This window comes from Lagenorhynchus albirostris, chromosome 6 (genome assembly GCF_949774975.1).
Source record: "Lagenorhynchus albirostris chromosome 6, mLagAlb1.1, whole genome shotgun sequence".
NCBI lineage: Eukaryota > Metazoa > Chordata > Mammalia > Artiodactyla > Delphinidae > Lagenorhynchus > Lagenorhynchus albirostris.
The window spans coordinates 25,174,348-25,201,411 of record NC_083100.1 but is presented as its reverse complement, the minus strand read 5'-3'; the positions used below and the strand labels follow the sequence as shown (position 1 = coordinate 25,201,411).

The following is a 27,064-nucleotide window of genomic DNA, read 5'->3' as shown; positions in this document are numbered from 1 at the left end:
AGAAGAGATTTGTATATTCATGTTCACAGAAGCACTATTCACTATAGCCAAGAGGTGGAAGCAACCCAAAGGTCCATCAGCAGATGAACGAATAAACAAAATGCGATAAATACAAAAAAATAATAATAATTCAAGACAGTAACTGCGATTGCTTCTCTCTGTATATTTTTAATCCTCACAAGGAATTATCATTCTTTTTAACTTTGACAATCTAATTATGAAAATAATTAGTTTTTTAAAAAAATTATGTAATTATTTATAAGTGAAGAAAAACATTTTTTACAAATTTCTTGTGAAAAATTTTAATTCTCTTAAATTTTATTAAAATACTTTATTTTAAAAATACAAAACACTCTAATATAATTAAAATAATCTTTTTCTTCTTTTAAAATTTCTACCTTTTATGTCATGTTTAAAAAAAAAGACGCAGATGTAGAGAACAGACTTGAGGACATGGGGAGGGGGAAGGGTAAGCTGGGACGAAGTGAGAGAGTGGCACTGACATATATACTCTACCAAATGTAAAATAGATAGCTAGTGGGAAGCAGCCACATAGCACAGGGAGATCAGCTCTGGGCTTTGTGACCACCTAGAGGGGTGGGATAGGGAGGGTGGGAGGGAGACGCAAGAGGGAGGGGATATGGGGATATATGTATACGTATAGCTGATTCATTCTGTTATACAGTAGAAACTAACACAACATTGTAAAGCAATTATACTCCAATAAAGATGGTTAAAAAATAAAAAATAAAATGACAAGTCAAGCTTTAATGGTGATAAAAGGGGGAAAAAAGTCATCGTGTCATAGCTTTTACCTACATTTTTCTAGTACTTTCAGTTATTTCATGCTTTTTTAACTTTTCACCTACAATCTATTTCATGCTTTTGTAACTTTTCGTCTACAATCTATTTCATGCTTTTTAAACTTTTAGTCTACAATCCATCTATAATCTATAGTCTTTCTGATGCCTTTTAAACTTTTAATGTACAATTCATCTCATGTTTTGTTTTATGGTGGGGATCTAACTTTATTTTTTCCATACTGTGAACCATTTGTTCTAACACTATTTATTGAATAATCTATACATTTGCCATTAAAAAATGTTAACTTTATAAAAACCAAATTACCATATAGACTTTAGACCCTATCCGAACTTTCTATTACATTCCATTGAGCCAATTCCATTCTGAACTAATACCATACTGCTTTAATACTTATTACTTTTTAACATTTTAATACTTGGGGAGTGTCCTTCCACATAGCTATTCCTTTTAAATGTCTGGCTATTTTATTAAATGTATTTTCCAGGAATACTTTAGATTATTTTTGTTCAATTAAAAACAAAATGAAACATTGGGAATTGACTGAAGATGGTTAAATGCATAGCTTAATCTTAGAACAACTGACATTTTCATCATTTGAGTCTCCTCATCTTGCAGTGTGGTAATTCTTCATTCATTTAAGTTTTCTGTTATGTCTTGGTAAAATACTGTGGTTTGATTTTTATTTTCAATTATCTGTAATTACCTGTGTCAGAGTCTGCCTTTCTGTCTCTCACCTCCACCCCTCCCCTAGTCAATGAAATTAAATACACCTTAAATACATGCAACATCCTCACTGTACAGAAAAATAATCTCCCTGGGTAACAGTTATTTGAGTTCAAGAAGTATTCAAATCAGAACAAAACCTGAGTTATTCTTAGAGTCATAATGCTCTATCATCTCCATTAAAACAAACTTCAGGGCTTCCCTGGTGGCACAGTGGTTGAGGGTCCACCTGCCGATGCAGGGGACACAGGTTCGTGCCCCGGTCCGGGAAGATCCCACATGCTGCGGAGCGGCTGGGCCGATGAGCCATGGCCGCTGGGCCTGCGCGTCCGGAGCCTGTGCTCCGCAAAGGGAGAGGCCACAACAGTGAGAGGCCCACGTACCGCAAAAAACAAAAAACAAAAAACAAAAAAACTTCATGCGCAAAAGGACTTTGGATAAACCAAAAATAACCATTATCAGTGAGGTAGTAACATGTGAAAATTATGTTTCCAGTTTATCTTTTATAACTTCATGATGAATTAATATAGTGACTATTTCTCTTGGAAATATCTATGTTAATGTACAGAAGCATCCATGATACCATTATAAACTGTCAAATTTAATGCATAAAATTGATATTGGCTTGAGAAATGGAGTATGTCTGATATTTAGGAAATTCACATTTATTCTAATATAATGAGTACAAATGTTACTTGACATAAGCACAATTGACGAGTATCCCCTTCTTTTCTTCCTCATCCCCATGCCAGTTCCTTAATTCTTCCTCCAGCTGAACCAATTAAGTCAATAAATAGATGATACATCTCAGATTAATGCAAAGCAGAACTCTAAGGAGGATATTTTTCTCCAGGCTTGCGCAGCTCCCTAACCATGAGAGTGGTATGCAAGTGCTTGCTTTTCAGAGAATGACATCTCACACTTCTTTTTTCCACTCCTGTAGCGAACAGTGAGTGTTCTGTTCATCAAATGACACTCTCATATCACATGTAGATAATTTTGAACTCGTCTATAGTCAAAGATAGTATTATAATGACAGTCAACTCTTTTGCTGCAAAACATTCAGAATAAATGATCATTACTACCATAATAACAAAATTCTTCTAATCGTAATATTTTCAGATATTTCTGACTTTTCTTCTCAATGTACTCTCAATAATCCTTCAAATGTGTAGTACTCACTCTCTGATCTCACTGCTAGGTTACCTACTTCTACCCAACCCACGGTTTGCACTCCTGTGGTGTAAGTGCCTGACATTAGGCTTTTGATTGTCAAGGCATCCATTTCAAAGACATCCATCTCAAATGAACATATTGCCAGCTGTATGACACAGCTGCTAGTATAACACCTAGAAAAGAAGCCAGACTGCCCCCACTCATGAAGTTCCCCTTTCAGAAAGCTCTAAGTAACCTAGATAACTAATGTTTTAAGTGACCCCGCTTTTTCCATTCCCACACCTGAATTCCTGCTCTTATATTTTAAATTTGCCAATAAAGAGTGAATCTGTGAAACCCTAGGTACCCCACTCTCAACTGTAATACAGGAAGAGCCCCAGGTTCATACTTTGTCTTTCTCTCTACCCGTGACCTCGCCGTGTAGCCATTGAGCCTGCCATACCTCCAAGACCTGTGAGTGACAACCCTTGCTTTTTCAAAGTTCCCTGATGGTCGTTGCTGAGGTGTGTCTTGAAATCATAATAAGAACCACAAGGACTCATCCAGCCACAATGTTGACTCTGGTCCAGAAAATGTCTGTGGGTACTCCCCTCAAGTAGTAGGGGGCCAGGTGAGTGCCTCAGGCATTCCTAGTAGACAGCATCACTATCAATAGGCTAAAACTGCCACAAAACAATTCTCCCAAACTATCTGTACATAAATCTGTGTCTATGACTATGCCTGTATCATCTATATCTACGGCTAATAAACACGCACATGCATACACACGCAAATATCCTAACCATGCAAAAAAGCATGAACAAAAATCATCTTTTTTCAAACTTTTCATTTTGTAGATGAGGGAACTTAGGGAAACTGAAGTCCTTGAAACTGACTTAGTTTAAAGCTAGGACTACATCTCTCTTGATGCCCTCAGTTCAGTATTCTTTTTGACCTTTTCAAACATCCCTCGGCTTTGTCTTGTACCAGAGCATTTCCAGAGAACAGGCACAATTTTATATACTTTCTTTATACCCCTTGAGCCTTTAGCATAGCATTAGATGATACTTCCTGAATCACATTAAACAGTATTTTACAGAGCATTTCAAATAATTGTATCTCCTATAGTTAAAATGAACATCCCTTTCTTTAAATCTGAGAAAGAGCATCAAATTACAACAAATATTATCAACTTATATCAAAATGAACAGCATATTAGGAGAGGTTTTTCTCTCATTTTCCACAAGGATATTTTTGAGTCACTTTTGGAAATGTTTTAGATGGGCATAATTTTAGAAATGTATGCAAATAATGAGTCTATCGTAGTGTTTCCCTTAATTTTACAATATCTCCAGAAACTACAAATCCAAAAAAAGGAAAAAAAAAAAGGAAATAATTGAAATCAATAAGAAAGCTTATGGACATGCAAAGTTATTAGTAAAATACAAAGGTTTTAATTAGAGATGTTGGCTTTTAACAAAGGCTTGCTGTTATCCTGATTGATCGAGCCTGCTGGCTCAGCGCTTTCTCTTTTCCCCATTAGCTCCCACTTGCTTTCCTCTGCTCTAATTGGATATTTACTACATTGGCACCTTCTTTTTAAACAGGGTTTGTTCCACAAAGATTGTAAATACGACTACACTTTAGCAAACTGTATCTGTAAGCATGTATGTAAGTATAATTAGTATATTATTTTCATAATTTGTCATTTTGGTTTTGCAATCTATAGGAAACTTTTGGAAATTTCATGGAAAAAAGTATAATTTAGTTTCAAGTTGCTACATTTTCTTGCTGAAATTTTGAGGAACAAAAATATATAATTATTTTCTTAGGTTTTAATATTCACTTCAAAGAAGTTCCAGATATATTTTAGAACGAATAAAAGTAGATATAGATATATAGATATTTCTAAACTTTGCTCTAGAACTGAATAGAATCCATAAGCCAGAGCAAGTTTTTTTTCCTTTTATGAAACTGAAATTTTTAATATATTGCAACTACTGAAAGTAATTTTCTGTGTGCACAAGCATAATAAATTAATGAGAAAAATGCTAAATAATTTCTAATTTTTTCCTAGCATGTTCTATAATGTCTGTATAGAAACAGTAAATAACATAAAGTGTTGTTTGGAACAAGTTTTTACTTTGCCAATATAGTAGTACCCTCCATTCACAATTATCTACAACAGAACAAATACACTGCTTGTATTAATTTCAATGCTACTTTATTTTTAATTAAAAAAAAAGATTTTGAGATAACCTAGCTAGGAAGAATACTTTAGAAGTAAAGGGTAAATTCCCCAGAAGTTTTCTTTTTGTTAAAATAATGCCTTAGCTTCAATCAATTTAATGAACATTTCAGTGGTCAGAAGACATCTGTTTACTCCAGTAATTGAAACATGCATTTCCTCATTAATTTATCTTTTTTGGTGTGACACTGATTTAAGAGACAAACAATTTTTTAACCTATTGTCAAGTGCACTTTATTTTTCAATTAGTTTCTAAGCAAGAAATGTTACTTATAAAGCAACTAGAAGACTGAAGAATAGATTGAGTGGTAATCAGCTGAGAAAATTTTAGTTATACAACCAGCAGTTAAAGACAATTATAACTACTTTAATACACAATGTGTAAGGTTGGGGGAATCAAACTGTAATATTTTGATACAAGCTCCCCTCATCCTCTAAAACGCAGTTCCTAACTGAGATGACAAAAGGAACGTGTAAAATGAAACAACTACCCAGGCCGATAATAGGAAGCTGGAGAAAGCTGGCCTGATATTGTGCTTAAAGATAAAAAAGGATATGCAGCATCTATTTTATATGAGATGTGTGCTTCATATATCTTGCAGGGACAGAGATAACTTCTTTCCTTTAATCATTATTATTTATTTCTTAAAGCTTAGTCTCTCTCACACCTAAACCTACGAGCTCAAACCTTAGGACTCAGTTCTTATGCATAGAGAGAGTTGTCATTCTTACCAGTAAGCCTGCTAAATAATACTACTATAAGCTTCAGACTTCACACAGCAGATAGGTTTGTCTCCCCTGACATGAGTACATTAATCCACTGAATCAATTTACTTAAGCTGTGCTGTGGAGCAATGCGGACACGATTTAACTGAGCTTAAAAGCACTTTCAAGTTTGAGTCACGGCTCCATGTATAATGCAGGCCCACAGTATTCCTTCATAAGTTCTATTATGACCTTTTGCAACTATGTGAGAAATATTTCTGTTAGGTTTATAGGGTCATGATGATCTAACATCAAAAAGGATTTAAAAAGAATGAATTTAAGTTATTTTAGAAAATCAGACTCATTAGTAAAACAGTAAGAAGGGAACAGCTGGCTAGATTCTACCAGCACAATGAACTTGCTTTAATATTCATAAAATTTTTTAGGTTGTCTAAGTTTGTTTTTTTTTTCTTTTTTTAGGAGTTTGTTTAGAAAAACATTTTAATTTTTGGATCATTTTAGAAAAAAACTTTTTAAAAATAGCTGCTGGCTCCAGAGTTTACAGTCTGAACATTATGAAATGCTATAGAGGAAAATGATACACTTACATTATTCAACATGCAATCAAAGCTAACTGTAGCAACCAGTACACAGAAGAAGCTGCAACATGTTACCAAATTTTACTAAAAATTTATAAAGTTTTTATAGTTATGCATGGTGAACTGTTGACCATAGCAATGGGAAGAAAAATTTTCCTCTACCCTTCTAGATTCTTCTGGCTGGCCTACGAATGATATTGACATGAATCAGATTAAAAGGAGAAAATCAAACAAAAGTTGAATAACCTGTATACACTGGAGAAATCCAACAAAACTGAATAACTCGCCAAAATGGCTGAAACTCTCACCTTAACTACCACCTTCAGCTAAAGACAAAAGAGGATGTTGGGCAAAGGTGTTTGGGACTTCAAAGGGGAGGAAGCCAACTGACATGGAGAGAGAAAAGCAAAGGTTTGGTACACAAATGTTTGCGGGGCTATGCAAAGACACTGGGACTCAGAGAGGAATATTAACAAACAGGCTTTGCTAAGTTCCCCCTCATCTACCACATCTAGTTCACACTATAGTTACCCGTGGTGATAGTTCCCTCCCTGGAACAGGTCCTCTAACTACACTCTTTTAGGCAGTTAGGGGGAAGGTTCCTTCTGAGTCTTTCAGGCCTTAAAAATAATCAACTTAAATTAATCCTCATGCCAAAGAGACACATATTAGGGTGTCAAATTTTGTTCCCCTGCAATAGTAAGCTGTCAATTTATTCATGCTCTCTTTCCATTTCATGAAATCTATTAAAAACAAAACACAAAACTTCTTCCTCATTTCTTCTTTTTAAAACTTCTGACCCCTACAGACCTGCTCTCAAGCTTACCATCGTTGTCACCAGCATTTTTCCTTTTCCATATCTCTGTTCAGAGATGTTTTCATTCTGATCATCACTCTTTCCTTCATTTTACCCTAGCAAGTCATTCATTATCATGGACTTGTTCTCCTAGAACCTGAAGCATTTGTCTTTATGGTGACTCCTCACCGTTTAGTGACACAGAGGGTCATTCCTGGCATACTTGCTTTTTTAGGAGGAAACACCTGTGGGAGGATGTCAGCATTGATATAATGTGGTGAATGAAATGTATTCTTAATGTCAGTTTCCTTAACTAAGGTGTGGCGCTTCTAAATATTTTACCTTTCTTCCCTAATAGATGCAAAATCTCCAAGAGTAATTATCCATAAAAATAAGGAAATACTTGGCAAATCATGAAGTTGAATACCTCCAGAGAAGCCCTCAGTGAAGTGAACTTATTTCAGTCATAAGGAAAGACATCATTTGTAAGTAATGATATAAGATCATGTCTTTCAGATCCTAAGATGTACTTTTGTATGGTCAGTCAACAAAAAAAGCAGAATATTTTCAAAAACTTGCCCAGACTGTTTTCTGATTTTTAAAAAGTTCAATCAGGGTTCAGAGATAAGTGCATCTGAAGTGGGCCTAAGGGTAATATATTTTAACTAACAGAAGGGCTATCAGCAATGTAAAGGAAGCCTGGAAATTTTACATTTCTTTGGAAAAATGTTCAATCATGGATGTTACATCTCCATGGACTCTCTGGAGGTCTAATATCTTTATGGAATCTCTCATGAGGTCTAATTCTCAAAATTTCTGATCATATTTCTAAAATTCAGGTCTTACAATAAGTACATCTTTGAGTACTTCCAAAATACAATGTGCCCCTGGATGTTGGACTTTTTAAATATGGATATGTAATTTACCTTTCAAGTATCTCAAACAAGGAGAGAGAGAACAGGAGCAAATGTCAAGGGCAAGCAGCCTCCACTTCACTCCAGGGTTTTTGCTTTTTTATTCCCCAGCCATCTATGTCACTAGCCTTCACAGGTGGAACTGGCCTGCAGGAGTTTTGCTTCCACATTCATTCATTGTTTTAAGTAGGATTAAGTTTTCTAGGAGTATCTACTTTATCTTATTATAACATTAGCTATTATTTATTAGGCCCTTAGTATATGCCAAAACATTTTTAAGCATTTCAACCACATTATTGTACTGAATTTGATTACAAAATAGCAGCCCTTGAGGTAAGTGTAATATCTCCATTTTATAGATATGGTAACTGAGGTTTAGAAAAATTAAATCACTTTCTCATGATAGAAAGTGGAAACAGCTGAGATTTGTATCATCTGGCTGATTATAAATCCAGTGGCCTTACCCACTAAACTGCTGTGCAATATTGTATACAGGAAACAGTACTATCCTTAGATTCAGGACACTTAAGTTAAAATCCCAGGTATCAGCTGTGTAAATTTAACAGCTCCCACAATCATTTCCTCAGCTTACATTTCCCCAATTGTGAAATGAGGCTAATGAAAACTGTCCTCGTAAACTAACAGGAATATTGTGAAAATAAATTTTAAAATGGAAATGTTTTATAAACCATAAAGATCCATGCAAATGAATACTACTCTAAAATTTGGATTTGCACATAGCAGATACAAGTAAATGTTTACTGAATTTAGACTCTGTGGAATAGGCATGGTGACCATTAAGCCAATTTTATGTTATTATAGTAAGTTTAATTTCTACACTGGAAAATTAGGTGAATTTAATGACTGCATGGCTGATGATTTGATAGCATGAGCTATGGCTTGATGACTTTCTTAGTCAAGACTTCCTCCCACCCCCACTTGGTGGCAAGTAGCAAAAGTAATTTCAATGTACTAAAACATTGTGTTTCTTAAGGTTCCTAACAAAAAAAAAATGCATTTGGACCTCAGGAAGACCAGAGAATCAGGGACAAGGGAGCTCAGGAAGAACCAGGGACCTCAGGAAGACAAGAGAACCAGAGAACTTCTTCTCAGGAAGACCAGAGAACCAGAAAGTAAAAACTGTCAAAAACTGTTACTCTCTCTCTCCAATTCTCCTTTGCCTCTGCATGGCTGATTTATCCTTCTGTGTCATGAAGGACTGGTTATTTCTGCTTCTCATTAATACACATTTTCTCCAATACCATAGTGAATGCGCTTCACACAGTAATCTAATCTTACTTTAGAATCCTGCTTAAAATTCTTGTCAAAACATTGTTGCCATAAAACATTGTTTCTATTAAATAAGTTAATTTAAGTCTATACTTTAATCCAACAGTATAACAGATGTCCACAATATCTAATATTTGTATGTTCAAATTTTTAATATTTTCTATGTCTTCTATGCTAAAAAAAGAAATACATTTCAAATAGCCTCCACATTGTTTTCCACTTATTATTTCAGCTGTTATTATAGCAGGAAGAAAAGTCTTTACCATTTATATAGACCATTTTGTATTTCCTTTTTAAAGAAAACATTTATCCTTAAGATTAGTGAAAGTTCAGTGCTGATTTAAGTATCAGATGACTTTAAGAATGCTGAAAACATTAGATATTTGTCTTTATGTTCAGTATACTTTGTTTTTAAATGTCTTAGCAGTGATTATCATCCCTCATACTTATTTTAATGACTAATACAAGAAACAATATACACTAAGGGTGAGATACATTTTGTGATTTAATAGTGAATCTATATTTATAATTCACAGAGTTTATATCTCTGTACCTGGAACACAGTGGGTACACAGTACACTCTTCCTTTCTTTTTTCTTTCTCCAGTGAATGAATAGTGATGTAACTATTTGGGAAAAGTACTGAGATATTCAGTTAACCTGAAATTCAGTTAATTATCATTTTGTATACATTTGGTTTTCCTACTTCCTCTGATGTACAGACTCTGAAGTCATGGTTAATAGCAACACATTTGTGTTGCTATCATTAATCCAGAATCCACAAAGAAATATAGGAAACAACTACATATTACATTTAATTTGAAAGCTTTGAGATTAGGCAGTTTACTTAGATAGAATCAATCTACCACAAGGAGGCAAAAGCTCATTTTCATGTTTCTGATAACCAGAAGTGTGAAAAGCATCAGTTATTAAAATTACTTGACAATTTCAAGGCTATGTCTTTTCACTGTTGAACACTTACAAGTCTGGCAATGATTTTCTGTGGGTCCCCAGCATCGGCCAGTGCAGGACTTATGGCAACGTCCACCTGTAGAACAGCAGAAAGCACATGTGTATTATAATCTTTCACTCTGACTAGGAGTTAAGACCTCAAAGGAAACATTCTTGCCCCTTTATGAGGATTTTTAATTCACACTAGAGTTGAAACATAGCTCATAAAATGCCCATTTAAGTAGCAAAATCTGAATGTCAAATACATGTGAAGCAGAAATACAATCTCTTGATATTCAAAATCCTCTCATCTCATTTTATAAGAAAAGGAAATACAGAATCTGTAAATGTTCCTACATAGTCAGAAGTAAATATTTACATGAAATAAGTTTCACTTCAACTATTGAATACTTTTATTCTATTGATCTATATCCTACTTGATATAATTTCAAAAGTTCAGGGCTTACTGATACCAACAGATGTTAAGGATTAAATCAATAGTTAAAAAAGAAATTGAAGTCTATGAAAACAAGAATATATTACAAACATGATAAACCGTCAGAAAAAAAAGGTTTTATATATAATTTAGATTATCTTTTTTTTGTCAAAGGTCTATTGTGTCTTTTTAAAATTTTTTATTGAAATATAGTTGATTGACAATGTTAGTTTCAGGTGTACAGCAAAGAGATTCAGTTATACAAATATATGTATATATATACATATGTATGTATGTGTCTGTATATATATATATATATATTCTTTTTTTACATTCTCTTCCATTATAGGTTGTTACAAGATATTGAGTATAGTTCCCTGCACTATACAGTAGGTCCTTGTTGGATATCTATTTTATATACAGTAGTATGTATATTTTAATCCCAAACTCCTAATTTATCCCTCCCCCTCTTTCCCCTTGGGTAACCGTAAGTTTGCACTGTCTTTTTAAAAATTTCTTTATTGAAGTATACTTGATGTACAATATTAATAAGTTTCAGGTGTACATCACAATGATTCACAATTTTTAAAGGTTATATTCCATTTATAGTTATGACATAATATTAGCTATATTCCTGAGGAGGAGGTCATTAAGAGGTTGTGACTGCCAGTTGACCTGTGAGCTGAACCCAGGCAATCAGAGGCTTCTCACCCCCTCCCTTGTCCTTGAAATGTATGTCCCTCCAACTAATCCCATGCTAGCAGCTGTTTCAAGGACATAGCCTGGAGAGAGTAAGGTGTTGCTGAGACCATCTGGACTGAATAAGTGACTGAATTTAGTTAGGACCCCTACACAAACTTTTAAGACTCTGGCAGGTGGATGCTGAGATCTACTCACGTTGCTGTTGCCCAAGACAAATCTCATAAATAAGTTCCCTTGCTTATTAAACCTGTCGCCTACTAATCTGGAGTGGGCTGCCTCTTTCTTCTGTCTCTCCTTGTCCTTTAGGTACAGGGGCCAATTTGCAAACCAACATCTTTATATAAGTATTTCAAGCATTTAAAACAGCTAATTTTTTAGGAATCTTAATTTCAATTATTTTATATCCTCTTCTAAAAATTTTATTGATACTACCTTCATTATCAAATATCAGCCTTTATTTCCTATAGTCTCATTTTCCTTTTAACGATGATGCTACTATGGGTATTTGCCTCAGCAAATACAGTTGTCCCACAGAGAAATTCCCTACAATCTCAACAAAAGAATATTAGCTAGAAGAAATAATGTCTAATGACTTTCTTTGAAGTTTGCAGCTGAATTTCATAGGCTTACTCCAAATTTTTGTGAGTACAAGGATATGGAATGGGCTCATTTTTAGGGAAAAGTGGACATGAAAATCTATCAAAGACTAAAGTTTTCTATAACAAAGTTCTTATTAAACCTTGTCTGTTAATTTTCTAATATAAATTGTGAACGAGTACATGCCTATTCAAGTTGTTTATTTTAAAATAGTTAACTTCACTGTAAAAATTATGGAATAAGGTTATATCAAAAGTTTCCATCTTTCCTTGACCCAGTTTTTTTTTTTTTTTTTTTTTTCGGTACTGTTGTGGCCTCTCCCGTTGTGGAGCACAGGCTCCGGACGCGCAGGCTCAGCGACCATGGCTCACGGGCCCAGCCGCTCTGCGGCATATGGGATCTTCCCGGACTGGGGCATGAACCCATGTCCCCTGCATCGGCAGGCGGACCCCCAACCACTGCGCCACCAGGGAAGCCCCCCTTGACCCAGTTTTTAACTCTTCCTCTTGGAAGTTCTTACAACTTGGGCAGCTTTTTTTTGTTGTTTGTGTTAGTCTCTCCTTCTGAGACTGACTGAATGAACCTAGTATGTTAAACGCTTTCACAGTTAAGGGACAGATTCAGCAGACACCCTTTCTCAGGCTAAACCTCAGACCATCCTACTGGTCTACTCTTCTGCAAGTGAACAGTACTATTTCCAAGTTAATATAACACTTAAGCTCAGTCCCAGCCACCTTCTTAAAAGCATCTAGATCCTGGCCTCAATGGGGTTTATTTAAAGCAATTCTGTTTGTGAAGCACTGAGGCTGACATCACAAGCGTATAATATCCTGTCACTCTGCCATCTGTTTATTTAGATCCAAACACATTATAACTACATAATGCAAGCTCATTCTAGCTGACAGGAAAAGGACTCCATCTGGCTTGAACAATATAACTTTAATCAGTGATAATGATAATTATTATTAAAAACCTACCGGAGTTCTTTTGTATAAAGCTAATAAATCTAAATTGATTTATACCAGAGGAAATTAGAAAGGACTGTGAGACAAAATGGAAAGCAGTGCAAACTTTTTCTGAGTACAAACTTTTTATGAGAAAGTAGCTAATGTTAATGTGTTTCTTTAGGTGTGTTAAAATCCTTTAAATCGACCCATTAAGTAGTCTGTTAATTGAAGATATCTGAAGCAGAGGACGATCTACCATTTAATCTATGACTTCTCTAATTGGGTTTGGGCCTAATAAAATATTTAGCTTTATTTATGGTTGCCAAACAACTATCTGTAGCTGTTAATAAAAAATGCTGAGTAACATTAGACATTTTAAAACTTCAATGATTCCCTTTAATTGGATTACATATTTTTTTTTACCTTCTTATTCTTGCAGTTTCAATTTACCATCTCAAGACCTACTCTCATATCTAATAGAAAAAGAAATATTACTAGAAATTTTGTTTACAATTCTTGCCAAAGTATCATAGCGAGACCCACCTAGTTGGGCACAAGTTAAATAGTGTCCGCACAAACACAGAACGCTTAAATAATTTAACCTTGTCTAAATGCTGTGAAGAGATTTCATTTGTTAGTTTCCATTTTTCATTTATATAAAAGTAGAAATATCAATTACGTCTATAACAGGAAGCCGACAACTGTTTCTTCTCTGGGATTTTACTCAGACTTATATTCCCTCCACCCCTTTTGAAAACCAAAAGGAGGTGATTGCTTGGCCCACACACTTCAGAGTTCTGTCATGACAAGTGTGCTGGAGGACCGTGAATTGAATGTGCCTCAGTTAATGGCTGCTCCTTCTGGCCTGCCCTTCATTTCACTGTCTCTAGGGCTTTGAGGTTTTTGGAATCTGCTCAGGCACTCAGTTCAGTTTTGGTCTTCAAAACTGTGTGATACACGGCACTTGGGCTAACACTATTTTCACTGAATTGTTGCAATTAACTAAATGTCAAAGTATCTGACCAAGATCTCTGCCTACAATGATGTATTTCTGAATTAATGCATTTTTCACACTTTCACACCTGCAACCTTGGTTTGATTCTTGCAGACAATTGAATAGTGCAGTTTTTTTTTGCTTTTTGTTTTGTTTTTTTTTGGCGGTACACGGGACTCTCACTGTTGTGGTCTCTCCCGTTGTGGAGCACAGGCTCCGGACGAGCAGACTCAGCGGCCATGGCTCACGGGCCCAGCCGCTCCACGGCACGTGGGATCTTCCCGGACCGGGGCACGAACCCATGTCCCCTGCATCAGCAGGCAGACTCTCAACAAACGCGCCACCAGGGAAGCCCTGAATAGTGTAGTTTTAATGGGCTACAATGTTTAATATTTTTAAAAATCTGGTTTTAGCGTTTTGTTCCCAACATTTCTGCTGCACAAAAGCGTTTCCTTAGTAATTATTAATCTCGAATTGGAAAAAAAAATTCTACAAACTTTCTTTCTTACTTTCCTTCCATCCATCTATCCATAAGTATTTCTTGAGTACCATCTGTATCTGTGTATCAGGAACTATGTTACATATCAGAGTTAAGCTGAAACAGACATGGTTACTATTCTAAGAGAATTCAGAACTAATTCAGCATTATTCTGAAGGGAAAAGGTTTTGACTACTCTATATATAATGTTCACCCTCCATGTGTTTAATGAAAGAAGGTGATAAATCTGAATTTTCAACAGTCCCCTAGCTCAAGAAGGAAGAGTTGGACAAAGCCACGTTGAGCTGGACTGTTTCCAATTTAATGCCTGGTAGCTCCAAAGTCTACTGTATTCCTTATATGTGATTTATCTATGTGACATCTAAAATGAGATCTACCCAGAGCATTTCAGTGGAGAGGATAAACATGGCCTCTGAAGGGTCCCTTGTGCGTCTCCTAACAGGAAGGGAAATATTTTAACTATGGCTCAATAGATATCTTACTGGGAACTTTCTTCCGGTCCTCGGGTATGCAGTACCTCAGGAGGCCTGATTTCACAGGGAAAAGAGACTGTATATGTAAATAATTTTTAGTGTCACTTAGCTTTATAACCTACTTCTCTAGTAGAGTGTTTTTTAAAATGAGGACAGGAAAAAGAGGAATTAGTCAGATACTAGCCTATGTAAATGGGAGAAACATTTTGGGGCACTGAGACTTTGCCAATGTTGTCCAAATCTGCTTATTTCCATGTTTCAATCTACTACATCATTTTTTTTCATTATTTATTGTGTTAATTCTTTTAAAACTATTTGAGAAAATACACCACTTAAAAATAAGAATCTGACATTTCCATTCAGCTTAGTGATAGCATAGTTATTTAAATTAATATTTCTACCTCCTGTCAATCTGACCCAATTGAAGATCTTAACTATAGAATAAAACAAAAATTTAAACAAATATTTGTCACCTTAACAGCTAATTTTAAAAAATAAGCGCAGATTATTGCATATAAGCATTATTTCAATTCACAGGCAATCGCCTCTGACAATGCATTATTCATCATAGAAGTTAGCAAACCTAGCTAAATTCATCTTTTATGCTTGTCCAGCAGATGTTACTAAAAATGTAGCTCTTGTATTTTTTTTTTAAGGAGCTAGAGTCCTGAGCCACTTTGATAATTTTAAGAGTCATAAAATCATGCTGGAAGTTTTGCTTTTATTTGGAACTGCCTGACAGCAGAGATGGGATTTAATATGTACCTCTGTACTGCTTTCTGCAAGTAATATGCCAGGACAGTTGAAGAGTTACAAAATATAAAGTCACTGACAACCATAAATGATTATATCCTCAAACTGCCTCTAGTTAAAGGTGATGAAGTTACATCCCTGGATTCTTCTTTCAATTCTTTTAAAAGCTGGCATTCTTGACCTCTTAACACTACATTTACTGGGGAAGAGTGAGAGAACAGTATCTTTTTTATGACCATGAATTTTAAAAAAGGGAAGTGGAACATTTTTGAAAGTCTACACTAAACCAGCTCCTGTTCTTGGCCAGACAATAAAAAGATGAATAAGTCAGTGTCCTGCCCTCGAGGAGCTTTCAAGGACCAGGAAATAGGCAGAAATATAGGCAAATAATTATAATAATCAAAACATAGGTATGCATAAAGTAGAGAAAAAAGATTAAAAAAAAAAAAAACGCTCTCCAGAGGGGATGGGCATTTCAAATGGGCTTGGATATCTTGTTTGCCCCGTAGAGAAGGGGAGGGAAGAAAAGTTCCAGGCTGAAAGATTAACCTAAGCAACAACACAGAGGCACGGATGAGCACAACTCTTTGGGACCATAGTGAATACTTTATGGTCCCTTGAGCAGTTTGCACAGAAAGAGCTGTTGAAGTATGAGCTTACAAAGTGTCTTGAAAGTCTTGGTTGGTGTTTACTCTGTACAGGTATTATGGTGTAGGTCAAGGTTTTTGAGCTTTGAATTGATGTGGTTTGACCTGCAAGGTAGAAGAGAGTGTCAGGGTATGCTTCCTAAAAGTTAGTGTTGACACTTGAGTACCTTGTGCAAAATGCTGATTTTATAGTCTGCAATGAGGTATAGGAATCCATATTTATAAAAAGCAATCCCAGGGATTCTAATGATAATGTTTCCAAGACAACAAAGCATATATAAAAAAAAATAACGGTTTGGCATATTATTCCAAAGTCTATTAACATTATGGCCATATTTTGTGACAATTAGATCTGATCAGATGCTTGTTGACCAAACGTACAGAATTAAACAGTGTAAAAATCTAGCAGTCTCTCATTTCTCAGTATTTACTCTGACTTGTGAATATATTTCCATCAATTTGCATTTTCTTTTCCCCCAGGAGTCCGAGAAAATACATAGTTTTTATTTTCAATTTTAAATTATTATGAATCACCCATATGATAGTAAAGTCACAACATGATTCCAGCAAATGATATACTAGTAGGGTTAATAATATTAATGTAAGGTGGAATTGTTTTTTTTAATCAGATGTTAAACTTCCCTTATTCTTACCTGACAGTTCTCATTGTTATGTGTTTATTCATCCTCACACTTTTGTCCTGTAAATTGAGCTTACATTTTCTTCTAGTCTTAATCAATCTTCCTATATTATCTATGATTTGAAAGTGAATTATTGAATGGAAACTTTACTGTTATACATTTTGCTGTTCAGAAAAAAGATGGGCAGGTATTTTCACTAACTAGAAAGACGAATTTAAAAATTAAAAATATATGTGGAATTTTTCATCTAGCAGTAAATTAAATCAGGAATTAGTTGTTTAAAATGTTTTACTAATCACTGTATTGAAAAAAAATAAGTAATATCAACCTCATTGTTATTCATTTCAAGAAATCTAAAGCCAAAGGATTGAGAGGAGCATATATGATCATGTGATTAAGATTAATTTTGATCAAATATATCAAGTTTAGTCTGCAGCACTTCTATCCACCCTTTCCTCAAAGGCTCAGCAACCTAGGACTAATCTGTGACTGCCAGAGCACACAGTAGCTCCAAGCCCAGTACCACTTCAGATAGGATTATAGAGAAATAGCTGATAGACTAACAGTTAATGTGGCACACAGCATTGTGCAAAAGTTTGAAAGTACTGAGCCTACTGAGTAAATTTTCATTTCTTCTGAGGCCTTCTGTAAACACAAATCAATCTAGAGTAGATATGATAATAGCAGAAACCCCAGGTACAAAACCTATAAGAGTGCCATTTTTCGGACTTCCCTGGTGGTGCAGTGGTTAAAAATCCACCTGCCAATGTAGGGGCACGGGTTCGATCCCTGGTCCAGGAAGATTCCACATGCCGCAGAGTAACTAAGCCCATGTGCCGCAACTACTGAGCCTGTGCTCTAGAGCCCACAAGCCACAGCTACTGAGCTCGCGTGCCACAACTACTGAAGTCCACGTGCCTGGAGCCATGCTCCGCAGCAAGAGAAGCCACTGCAATGAGAAGCCCATGCACTGCAACGAAGAGTAGCCCCCGCTCGCCGCAACTAGAGAAAGCCCACGCACAGCACTGAAGACTCAACGCAGCAAAAAATAAAATAAAATAAAATAATAAATTAATTAAATAAAAGAGTGCCATTTTCAAAACCTCTTAAATCATATATAAGGGTAAACAGGTACTCTATTAACATGCTGAGTTTCAATGTTTCTACCTATAGATTCAAGGAGAACGGCGAGATCTATACAAATTTCGGTGTCAAAAAGAAATTTGATGATAACCAATTTAAAACTTAAAATTGTTACTTATCGCTTACATCTACAGCCTCATGTGATCATAAGAGTGACTGATAGAAATGACATTAACATACTAAAGGAATTGTATTTCTCATTGAATATAAAGATCCGATATAATGCTGTCTATATCACTATTCCATACCTTCTATACTTCTCCCAGCATACCTTCAAACTCCTGAAAACTAACAGAGACAAACTTCAAAGAGAATAGCAAAGGGGCCAAATACTTTTGTAAAAGTCATACTATCAGCAAAACAATTTGACTCAAATTATAAGAAAAAAATTAAATTTTTTTCCTGAAAAACTGGAAGATTTCATATTTGATACTGTCAAACACTTCTTTCAAATCAAGCAATTAGAAAGCATTAATTATCACTGTTCATAGCTGTGAGCACAGAGTAGAATATAGGAATTCCACCCACTGAGGAACATAATTATCTCCAATCAATGTCAAATGTATTTCTAAAACATATAAATAAGAGGTATGAACAGACTGGGGAACCTTACCAGCAGACTTAATATATTAAGACCTGTCTGCTGTCTGCAACCAACTACAGTGATAAGAATAGGTAGATTTATGAGCACTTATGATGAACCAGCCAGGGCCACCAAAAACAGCCAAGAGCTTACTTCAGAGTGTAGTCTATCTAGATGATACTCCCTTGAAGGTCTGCAGTGTACAGCCTGTTCAGCCTTATGTAGTGGTAGCCCTTTCAGGAACATTCTAAGAATTTTATGTATATTAACTCAAATACCCTAATAGGCTGATACTCTCCGAAATGTATATGTCCAGCCCAGACCATGTGCAAACAGGTTTATACTTCGAACTGTCTATGAAATATCAATATCTGTATGATTAGCAGGCCTTTAAATATTTACATGTCCAAAAATTAATCCCTGATCTTCCTACCCCACCAAAAAAATTATCACTGTAAAGCCTTCTCCGTCTCAGTCAATGGCAGCACAATCCTTCCAGAGGCTCATGTTAGACAGTTTGAAGTCATTCTCAGCAACCCTTTTTCTCTCACATCCCAGATCCAAATTCATCAGCATATCCAGTTGACCCTAACTTCAAAATATATCTGGTGTCCAGTAATTTCCCACCACCTCCACCACTAAGCCACTGTCATCTCTTGCTTGGATTAATGAAATAACCTCCCAACTTGTGTCCTAGTTTCCACTCTGGATCCTTTACAGTCTCTTCTCAATATATTAGCCAGTGTGATGTTCTTAGACTAGCTCAAATCCCAATAACTTCCTGTCTCTCTCAGACTAATAGTCAAAGTCCATTACAATGGTCTTCAAGACACTAGAATACTTGGTTCTCTCCTTCTTGCCTCCATAACCTTACCTCCTGGCTCACTCCTCTCACTCTCACTCCTGCTGTTTCTAGGACATAAACTAGGTGCATGACCCACTTAGGGTCCCTTCTGTTTTACTTCCCTGGACCTCTCTTTCTCTGATAGCTTGCAGTCAGATGGTTCACCTGCTTTCTTGCTTTTCTTAGATGCCACTTCTCAGTGAGGTCTTCTCTTACCCACACTATTTGCATTAAATATTTCAGATGGATTTGCTAGATTTTATTTCTAACACATGTTCAAATTAAAGTGCTATAAAATGAAAAGTGTAAAAGAAGAAAATAAATATCATGCATAAACTTTGCACTTTGGTGCTTTTCATTTTTTTGAAGTATATATAATTGTTTTGAAGTTAATATAATAATCTATATAGTTTTGTAACGTTCTATTTTCACTCTATATTTTATCCTGTACAGTTTCAAGTGATGTTAAATAAATGTCATTATTTTTTGGGTGGATTTACCTCCCATTATACAGACAAACTAAAATTCAATTAACTTTTTTGCTTTATGGAATAATTAGGAGATGCAGAGATCAATATATATTTTTTAAGTGAAAATACACATTAAGAAAATATCACTAATTTCATGTCATATTTTAAAGATTTAAAGGTCATGGAGGGACAATTTGGATATCAGAAGGAACTTGACTATGTCTTTCTTTATATACTTCTGGAAAACATTGACAGAATCTGGAACAGACGTTTGGATCTGTAGATGACTGGCACATGTATCAGAACATTTGATAAAAGGATTGATGGGGCTTCCCTGGTGGAGCAGTGGTTGGGAGTCTGCCTGCCTGCTGCGGAGCGGCTGGGCCCGTGAGCCATGGCCGCTGAGCCTGCGCGTCCGGAGCCTGTGCTCCGCAACGGGAGAGGCCGCAACAGTGAGAGGCCCGCGTACCACAAAAAAAAAAAAAAAAGACTGATGTCCTGGAAGGCTTAGATTGATCTACTGGTTCTAGTGGTGTGTCAAAGGCCTCTGTACATATCTATCATATTTGACCTTTTAATCACTGAGTTGGATAAAACAATGAAATATGCTTACCATTTTTGAAAATGACACAAATCTGGACGAAGCAGTGCTTGCTCATACACAGGATAACGGTTCAGATTTTAAAAGCACTTGGTAGGCAAAATGAGTCAAAAGTAACAGCAAGAAATTTAAAAGAATCAGTGTAAAATTCCTGCATTTATGGTTTTAAATCAGTATTTCATGTGAATATCAACAGACAGATATACACGTAACACGGAGTCTATCTGGCATGGGACAGGTAAGAATTTCAATTCTCACTCTGTTACTGTGTCATTCCTTAGTCAGGTTAGTTAACTTCTCTATTTTTTTTCTAAGTGTTCATCTTATACATGGAGGCTTACACTATGTTGCATAATCCAATCTAGACATCGTCATCAGCAACATCATCAAACTTACCACATCATCTACCATTTATTGAGCACTTTCTATGTTCTAACTAGTAGACTAAGGGCTTTCCACATAGTATCTCATTTAATTTACATAATAACATTATAAATACTATTATTTGTTCCATTTTATAGGTAAGAAAAGAGAAAGCAGCCTTTAAATGGAAAAAGAGACTACTCCCTTTACAGCATGTCAGAACTTTTTATACTTAGCATATTTGCTTGTCAAAAGTTTTTGTTCCTGCCCATTTTTAAATTTCTAACTGATATTTACTTTGCTTCTATTATTTTTTAAATTAAGGTTCAACTAGAAATGGGGCTAAAATAAGTGTCAATTAAATATAAACACATTTTAGCAATTGGCAGTTATAATTGTAATAGGAAATTATACCCCTGGTTGAGAGAAGATAAAATATTTAAAAATACTATTATTTAAAAATGCTCTTTCATACACAACCAATTTATAATTTTGTCATTTACTGCTCTAAGAGTTCATATATATGTTGGTAAATGCAGAAAACATAAGCTTTGATATCACTTTTATCTGCATTCAGTTTTAGTTATTTACAATTAGTGGGACCTTAGGCAACAAACTGTACCTAAGAGCTGACTTTCCTCATTTATAAAATACAGATGATAATACTTACTATATATGTTAGGAGTGATTAAGTGGAATGGCATATGCAAAGTGCCTGGCACATCATAAGCTTCAATCAATGTTAGTTCCGTTTTCCCTCCCTCACAATGCTGTATATAAAAACATAAAGAAAAACAAAGTGAGACAAAGAGGTGGAGACAGTCAGCAGAGGTGACACGGTAGACAAATGAAGTAACCTGGAGACAGAAGCATTTATGCAGAGTTGAAATGATCACTAAGGTACCACAGTCAAGCTATAGGAAAGAGGGAGGATATGAAATCTTAGGAACTTTGACAGGCTCGGCAGACAGGGACAGTGGGTTTCAGAGGTCTCTGCATGCTTCAGCAAAGTTTGAGAAGTCATAGTCTCAGCAGGAATGTTACTAATAATCCAAATGCAGTGAAATTTCACTCTGCTACTGAATATTTCACTCTTGAATATTTCGTTTAGTTGCATAAAGGAAGGGAAAGAGAACAGAGACTATTTCAAGGTATGTGACAGAAAGAGAAACCCATGGTGGCAAAATACTTTGGATTACTGTATCCCTTAACCCTCATCTGTGAGTTCTCTAGTCAGAGGTTCTAATGGATCCCTGAGGAACCATAAACATGCACATGTTCAGTTTGTGAGTGGTCTCACATTTGAGAAGCATGGTTCAACAGCCAAAATTCACATAAAAGAACTTTACTCCTCTCAAAGGGTATTTTAAATGGGATCCAAAGCATTGCCCATGGCCACGATTCTAAATATTTTCTCCACTCTCACTCTCTGAAGTGTCTCATTCACCACAACCCCATCTTTCAAGTTCTCTCTCTCTCTCTCTCTCCGTGCCTTTTCCCGTCACAAAGCTTTCATCTTTCTACTCTCCCCCATTGTATCATTATTATGGCATTGATTGACTTAGCCATTCTCCCTAAATAGTTTTTATCCCATCCAGCTCTCTGGTTAAATGATTTTCTGCCCATTTTTTAATGCCCTTATATCCTAAGTGTGCAATGCAACATTCTAGGAGGACTTTGTGTGTGTGTGTGTGTGTGTGTGTGTGTGTGTGTGTGTGTGTGTGTGTGTGTGTCTGGAGGTGTGAGGGACAGTTTGGTCCAGTGTGCTGGAAATATCAGGCTGGCAGACACGGAATGTTTGAGCAGGTGGGAAAGCAAGACCTCAAATATTCCCACATTTGTCATTTATATCCTGTCAGAGTAGTCATTACTTGAGAAGCGATGTACTGGTTCTACATCACCATGAACATTACAAAATTCCCAATATCTGTGTGTGGCATGGTCTCCAAGAGCAGCCTGTTTTCATCTGGCTTCTACTTGACAACTCCAAGAATAGACCTGTCTCCTCTATGAATTAACAAGAAATAGGCATTATCAAGGGAAAACTGAAATGGATGAAATTATTACAAGCTCCTTAAGGGAAGAAACCATTTCATGTCCACAGTTTCCTAACAGTACTCAAAACAGAGCAGGTTTCCCATACCAAATAACCCAACATTTTCTTTACTACGAGACCAATATCTTCACACTATAGTGATAACCCAGCTTCTTCCACCCTGAGTAAAATTTGAAAGGTCTTATAATGTCTGTGGTTTGAGACTTTATAATTATGGCTGGGGCCATTAATCTTGTGGCCTCCTTTTTTTTATTATATCTGAGATTGAGACTGAGTTTTTGTTACAGATTGCTAGCCTGCAGCAGTCAGTTGGGGAAATGAGACATCACTGAGACAGATAACAAAGAAAACTAGGTAACAAATTGGAAAAGATTAGGTAGATTCATGGCACTATATTAAACAAACTCTTTGAGGTATAACAGCCAGAAGTCTCATCTTATGTTCCTACCATTCTTTCATCTGCCAAAAGGACTTAGCTGTTTTTATACACATATATTTTTTCCTCCCCCAAGTCCTCACACTTAAAATCAAAACAACCGCATTAACAAAGAGGCACATTTCTAAAATGCCACTGTAAGCCTACGGAATGAAAATGTGATTTTAAAATTGATGAAGGTTATAAGAAAGTGACCCAAAAGGCATTACAGTAAGTAATAAGCCTAAAATGTCTTGGCATAAAATGTTTTCATTAAGTTGCCTTTGAAGTTCACACACAAAAACTACAACTCAAGGTTAATGGATTTATAATATATTTTTAAAATAGTATTCCATCAACAAGATATTTCAGTGGAGTCTCTTGTTGATATACTACTAGATAGATCTGGAAACTGATCCATTATTTATAGAAAAAAATATAAATGATTTGTAAACTACTGCGTATATATCTATTGTTTTCCTTTGCAAAGTCCTCATCAGCTGGCATATTAAAGAGTTAGTCATAGTTTAGATATAATGCAACTTTATCATGTAGCAGGCGTCATTCTAAGCTACTTATTTCTCATGACAACCTTAGAAGGAAAATATTACTACAGATGAGGAAGCTGAGTCCTGAGAAGCTTAATAACTTGCCCAAGATCATACAGTAAGTGACAGACCTGGGATTAGAGCCCAGAAATACAGGTTCCAGATTACACACCCTTAACCAATATAATTAAGTTTCTTATTTCTGTTAACAGATACAAGAATAGAATAGTCATGTTGGACAAAGGAGGACAGAGCACACAAAATAAATTAAAACACACATAGGAAGACAAACTTTAACTTTGTCCCAATAAGGCCTGGTTTTGATAGGATTAGAGCAAATACTGAGTAAGTTCAATGGATTTTAGGAGGTCAAGAAACCAGTAGGCAAGGATGTTGAATGAGATCATTAACACATACTTATTGAATTATGGTTTTCTCAGGGAATATGCCCAGTAGTGGGATTGCTGGGTCATAGAGTAGTTCTATTTTTAGTTTTTTAAGGAAACTCCATATTGTTTTGTGTAGTGGTTGTATCAGTTTACATTCCCACCAACAGTGCAGGAGGGCTCCCTTTTCATCACACCCTTTCCAGCATTTATTGTTTCTAGATTTTTTGATAATGGCCATTCTGACTGGTGTGAGGTGATATCTCTTATAGTTTTGATTTGCATTTCTCTAATAATGAGTGATGTTGAGCATCTTTTCATGTGCCTCTTGCCCATCTGTATGTCTTCCTTGGTGAAATGTCTATTTAAGTCTTCCACCCATTTTTTAATTGGATTGTTTGTTTTTTTGATATTGAGCTCCATTAGCTGTTTGTATATTTTGGAGATTAAACTTTTGTCTGTTGTTTCATTTGCAAATATTTTCTCCCATTCTGAGGGTTGTCCTTTTGTCTTTTCCTAAGATGGGGCGAAGTGAGAGTAGCACTGACATATACACACGACGGAATGTAAAATAGCTAGCTACTGGGAAGCAGCAGCATAGCACAGGGAGATCAGCTCGGTGCTTTGCAATGACCTAGAGGGGTGGGACAGGGAGGATGGGAAGGAGGCTCAAGAGGGAGGGGATATGGGGACATGTGTATGCATATGGCTGATTCACTTTGGTGTACAACAGAGACTAACACAGTATTGTGAAGCAATTATACTCCAATAAAGATCTATTAAAGGTGCAAAAAAATGCATATTGATTCAAAGTCACCTAGGGAATGGCTTGCATGGAGTTGAACGATGATTTGGGGTCACTTGCTAAAATCTTTGAGGTACCTGAGGAACAAGCAGTATTTAGCAGATGACTTCAATGAGCAGGGTGGAGGGAGTACTACAAGTGGATGTGAAGAGCATTAAAAATGGTGTCCTTCCCCAACCCACTTTGCATCCCCAAAGAGTCAGAGGCATATTTACTTATAAATGGTGATGGGGAGCTAAGAGAAGGCTTTTCACAGTCCCCAGCATTAGGATAGGATACAGAATAAGCAGTGCTTCATAGGAGGAGCAAATCTCAGTTATAAACACTAAAAATGTTAACAACAACTAACATTTATTGAGCACTTACTATGTGGCAGGCATTGTTTTAAAAATTTTCATTTATTATCTCAGTTAATTATCATGTGAGAAAAATGCAGGATAAAGGAGCTAAGCAATGACAGTTAAGAAATTACAGTTAGAAGAAACTCTTGGAGTCAAGATTCAAACTCATGTAGAAACCCAGAGCTTGAGCTCAGTCACTAGGCTACCATCTGAGGCAAAGAAGCAGAAGAATAATTGTGCAAAGAGAATGAAGATGCAGGGGGCTTTGCTCTGGAGTAGGGTTAGGTAAAAGCTTTTAAAAGGTAGGAAAAGAAGGGAGAGAAAGAACAATAATATCTAATTTTTCTCTACGATTATCCATTCAAATATTTTTTGCGGCGGGCCTCTCACTGTTGTGGCCTCTCCCATTGCGGAGCACAGGCTCCGGACGCACAGGCTCAGTGGCCATGGCTCATGAGCCTAGCCATTCCGCGGCATGTGGGATCTTCCCAGACCGGGGCACAAACCCTGCCGATGCAGGGGTGCATCGGCAGGCGGACTCTCAACCACTGCACCACCAGGGAAGCCCCATTCAAATATTTTTAAAGTAACATATATTCTTACTCTAAATTAAGTTACTATCGATGAAACAATGTTTCGTTTTTTTTTTTTTTCTCCCTCAGATAAAATGTCTGGGTCCACTGTGTGGATTAGTAGAAATAATTTATTATTTCATAAGAACGTTACAAAACTGCATGATATTAATTTATCTTTCTCTACTGATTCAAACAGGAAGATCCCTGTCAGTTATACAACCATAAGGAACTTCACACGTGTATTTATTCCACTAAAAATACACTGCAAATTTTTTCAATAAAATATTTGATATTTAAAATTATGCAACTAAATAAAATTTAGAAATGAAGAAGTGTTGGATATCCAACATTTTATTGCTTTTAGAAATCTTTTAGGGGGCTTCCGGGAAGATGGCGGAAGAGTAAGACGCGGAGATCACCTTCCTCCCCACAGATACACCAGAAATACATCTACACGTGGAACAACTCCTACAGAACACCTACTGAACGCTGGCAGAAGACCTCAGACCTCCCAAAAGGCAAGAACCCCCCCCCCCCCACGAACCTGGGTAGGGCAAAAGAAAAAAGAATAAACAGAGACAAAAGGATAGGGACGGGACCTGCACCAGTGGGAGGGATCCGTGAAGGAGGAAAGGTTTCCAAACACTAGGAAGCCCCTTCGCAGGCGGAGACTGCGGGTGGTGGAGGGGGAAAGCTTCGGTGCCGCGGCGGAGAGAACAGCAACGGGTGCGGAGGGCAAAGAGGAGAGATTCCCGCACAGAGGATCAGGGCCGACCGGCACTCACCAGCCCGAGAGGCCTGTTTGCTCACCCGCCGGGGCGGGCAGGGCTGGGAGTTAAGGCTCGGGCTTCGGTCGGAGCGCCGGGAGAGGCCTGGGGTTGGCGGCGTGAACACAGCCTGCAGGGGATTAGTGCGCCATGGCTAGCCGGGGGGGAGTCCGGGGAAAAGTCTGGACCTGCTGAAGAGGCAAGAGACTTTTTCTTACCTCTTTGTTTCCTGGTGTGCGAAGAGAGGGGATTAAGAGCGCTGCTTAAAGGAGC

At 36.5% G+C, this 27,064-nt stretch overlaps 1 protein-coding gene across 1 annotated transcript in view; it reads right to left on the bottom strand.

Moving 5' to 3' along the window:
- The window catches only part of ERBB4 (erb-b2 receptor tyrosine kinase 4), a 1,131,344-nt gene that overhangs the window by 327,179 nt on the left and 777,101 nt on the right, over positions 1 to 27,064 (bottom strand). Inside the window, exon 5 of the mRNA XM_060152176.1 lies at positions 10,237 to 10,302. Within this exon, the coding sequence (XP_060008159.1) occupies positions 10,237 to 10,302 (66 nt within the window). The remainder of the gene's footprint in view (positions 1 to 10,236; positions 10,303 to 27,064) is intronic.